Below are 3,705 nucleotides of genomic sequence, written 5' to 3'. Positions count from 1 at the left end.
GAGAGGACGGGCTGGAAACCCCTATCACGTCCAAGTTGTATGATGCCCAAAGAAACGCGATGCACTTCAGTGATAGAATGGCCTCGATCCAAGCCCTTGGAGAGAGTCTCTATTCAAGTCAAGCCTCGCCCTTTGCAAAGCGCCTCCGAAGGGCAACTGCTGCTGATCCGGTCAAGACGAAGTTTGGCCTGGCTCCGGTTGGCAGTGTCCTGTCCTACCAGCAGGCGCTGGTGCCTTTCGGGTACGAGACTTTCATCAGCCCGGAGGTGGGCCATGTCCAGGAAAGAAACCAGGCGCTGCCTTGTGAGCCGACCTTCTTCGACGCCTGCATAAACTGGAAGATGTCTGGGCTGAGCCTTCCCGTGGAACAAGACCTGCTCCTTAAGGTACCATACCTTTTTACACATAGCTGTGTTCTGATGCTTACAACAACACCGTTCATGCGGCAAATATATAAGAAGGAACAAGAAAAACAAAGGCAGACCAAAACAGCCTGAAAGTGTAATCTCCACATCATTTATTTTCAGGTGTTTATTGCAGGTACCAGCAAAGCAAACACCAACAAGTAATATTTGGATGTTCGCTTGCACCTTCGCAATAGATCTTGATATTGTCATGAATGGTGATCAAAACAAACAAAAATAAACAGGAAGGAGACCCGTTTGATATGGCGAACTTGGGCTTAAAACAAAGGGTTAAAAAGAAAAGGTGTTGTAAGCGAGCGACGATGTCGGCGAAGAGGCAGAATCCGGCGCTAGCGTAAGACTGACCACGGCTTGCCACGTGGAGCCTCTTTTGTACACGCGTAAAAGGTTTGGCATATAGAACAATCAGCGTAGAAGGCTTGGCATGTAGAACATTCTAACCACGAATCAGCAACATGGTTCTCGAATTTACCAGAACATCACATTACAGAGTCAACAAAAATGTGTACCTGCGGCCAGGCATCAAACCTTGACTTTTTGCATGGAAGACAAGCGCAATAAATGCTAGGCCACGAGCACGCTGCCTACTTGGTCAGCTGCACACACGGCATTATACGATGGTATCGCCTAAAGGGCGATTCACATACTTGCATTGAGTCCGACCGAGTGCGAGGGTTGCTATGACAACAGCTGTGTCGGCTCCAACAAAGCGGGGTAAAAATTGGTTTTGTTGGAGCCGACACAGCTGTTGCCGTAACAACCCTTGTACTCGGTCAAACTCAACGCAAGTGTGTGAATCGCCCTTAGCACCATTCCACTCTAATTTCATAGTTTGCAACCACGCTGGTACCACCTTTCCGTCATTTGCACTATTCGTTTACATGCAAGTGACTTTTCAGTAGTTTTATACTTTGTGCTTTTAAATATCAGAAGCATGACGAGTGGCTCGACCAACGAGATAACTCAATATGCATGATTGGAAACGTGTTTGGATCGCTAGACTGTTTCTTATTGTGTTCTTTTCTCTTTGGAGCCGCCCAAGTGAATCTGCCAGGGCCATTTTGGCTGCTGATGAGCCTATCGCCCAAACATCAGTAATGGCTGGCATGTGTAAAACTAGAGTACAAGCTGATGTTTCTTTATGTCATTCACTATTCTGGCTGGCACCATTGACTGCAACTCAAAAGAACTTGAAGAGTCCGAGTGGTAAAAGTGGCATACGGTTTCTCGCACACATAGGACCTTGTAGAACAAGAGCCTTTGCAAAACTGTCATGTTTGTAGCTGTGCCAGTGCTAGAAGCAATGCACACCGGCACAAGGTTATTCCTGCAAGTATTTTTAACTTTATTTATCCCTTGTTTACAACCGTCAACCCGTTTAAAAAAACAAGTCTGTGATGTGGCATTAGCTATTCACATAGTCGCTCATGGCCATGAGCTCCAAGCCACCATAGGCACCAATGGTGTGTAAGACCTTCGGCACCTATTTGTGTACCAGCAGAGAATTAATCAATTGCATGTTCGTTGTGACCTATGCGTTCAGATGTCGCCCCTTTCATGCGTTGGGTGTCAATGATTCCAACCAACTAACAAAGGCTACTATTTTCTCAGTCTCTCCTGGTGACTTCTACGGAGGCTAGATGTTTGGAGAGAAACACTCGACAACAGTCTAAAAGTCCGCTGTGGAAGGCAGCCCGGCAGACCCGACTCACAGCCTCCTGCTTTGGGGATGCTGCCACACGAGAGAGCTGGACTACGAAAGGCCTCATCAACTTGACTTCACCCAAGGATCTCTCTCACGTCCGTGCAGTCAGGTGATTATAAAATTTCCTTGGAGGAAACAGCTCTTGAATTAAAGCTTACATTAGAGCGTCACTTGGCGTGTTCGGACCCTGGGGTGCCCACAGTTTGGCGGAAGCCTATCGCTGGGAAGGCATTATGGCAGAACGAACTTCCCTCCATCCGAAGGAGTGGTGAACCTGTTCTGTGCATCTGCTTCTTCTCATAATTTACAACAAAAGAGAACACCGGTTTATATAACCAAGATGGCGGTGCTATCGACGCTATTTATGATGTATACACATGAGGGAGGTATTTCTGCAGAGAGTACCAAGTATTTCGTTGACCTGCGAGGGGGGAAAGCCACGAGGAGGAGGAAGTAGTGAGGAAAATCTGAGCGGGTGCTCGCACGACGGAATCGCATGTCTTCGGTGTCTGAAGTTCTTGTGCTCTCATGAGTCTGTTTGTGACAATCGCATTCTCAAGGCACAAAAGGAAGAGTAAAAAAATAAAAAAAAAACAAAGAAAAGTGCTTTGCAGTTTATTGCAACTGCCGTTAGTCCTTTCCCAAAAGGACGGTGCCTTCCTGTTTTCGAGAATCTCTCGGAAGACTGTGAGCCACCTACAGAACCTTCGTGATTAACGTTTAGCTCTATCCGCGGGAAAAATATTCGTCGTGCAAGCACACCATTACTGTCATGTGTCTCATCAGTGATGAGCGATAAAACACAAAGCTCCCGATAAAGTGTCAGTGACCATGCAGCCATGACTGCGCAGTGGGTATGACTAAATTCAGTCTGAATGTGGGGTAGCCATTGCCGTGTTTGTGTCTAATTCCAGAGCCTTTTTTCAAATTCTTTCTCGGCATCCGGTTTCTGACCTTTACACGCCTTTTATATTCCAATAGGCATGGCATCAAGTATGAGCCGGTCGCCGTACAGCGCTACGAAAGTTCTTTGCGAGCCCTGGGGCATGATATCCAGACATTCCCCTGCGGCATTCTTGTTCGTCCAGACTGCCCGTGGCTTGGGGCGTCTCCGGACAGGCTTGTGTGGGATCCAGCGGAAGCGACTCCTCATGGAGTCGTTGAGGTAAAGTGTCCCTACACCCTGAAAGATGGAGGCCTCGACACTGCAGTCAATTTCTACATGGAGAAGGACGCTGCAGGCATATACCGCCTCAACAGGAATCACAAGAACTACTACCAAATCCTTGGACAGATGGCTCTCTCTGGGCTGCTGTGGGGTGACTTTGTGGTTTATTCCCATCAGTTTTTGATTGTGGAAAGAATTTATTTTTCTGATAGAAACTGGTCAGAATGCAAGGCAGCACTAGACGACTTCTACTTTTCCGTCTTGCTTCCATACTTGTGCAAAAGTCGCGCATAATTGTGTAAAGCCAGTGCTTCACCTCAGAGCAACCGTGCCATTTTGTCATGTTAACAAGCAGTCTTTTTTTTTTATATCTTAAAGGGATACTACAACGAAATTTCGACGCTCAT

General features: G+C 47.0%; 1 protein-coding gene across 1 annotated transcript; it reads left to right on the top strand.

The window, feature by feature from the left end:
• Positions 1 to 3,705, top strand: LOC121045550. The gene is made up of 3 exons (XM_040498478.2): positions 1 to 386; positions 2,037 to 2,239; positions 3,112 to 3,705. Exons 1-3 carry the CDS (start codon positions 60 to 62, stop codon positions 3,590 to 3,592), a joined length of 1,011 nt encoding a protein of 336 aa, XP_040354412.1. The 5' UTR covers positions 1 to 59; the 3' UTR covers positions 3,593 to 3,705.

This window comes from Ixodes scapularis, unplaced genomic scaffold (genome assembly GCF_016920785.2).
Source record: "Ixodes scapularis isolate PalLabHiFi unplaced genomic scaffold, ASM1692078v2 PGA_scaffold5__190_contigs__length_132052651, whole genome shotgun sequence".
NCBI lineage: Eukaryota > Metazoa > Arthropoda > Arachnida > Ixodida > Ixodidae > Ixodes > Ixodes scapularis.
The sequence above is the reverse complement of the archived record's forward strand: the minus strand, read 5'-3'. Positions and strand labels throughout refer to the sequence as shown.

Bases quoted from the DNA above. Each gene is read 5' to 3' on its own strand.
- LOC121045550 (XM_040498478.2), top strand. From the start codon at position 60: ATGCACTTCAGTGATAGAATGGCCTCGATCCAAGCCCTTGGAGAGAGT. The intron at 387-2,036 runs GTACCATACCTT...CTATTTTCTCAG, and splicing joins AACAAGACCTGCTCCTTAAG to TCTCTCCTGGTGACTTCTAC. The intron at 2,240-3,111 runs GTGATTATAAAA...ATATTCCAATAG, and splicing joins TCTCACGTCCGTGCAGTCAG to GCATGGCATCAAGTATGAGC.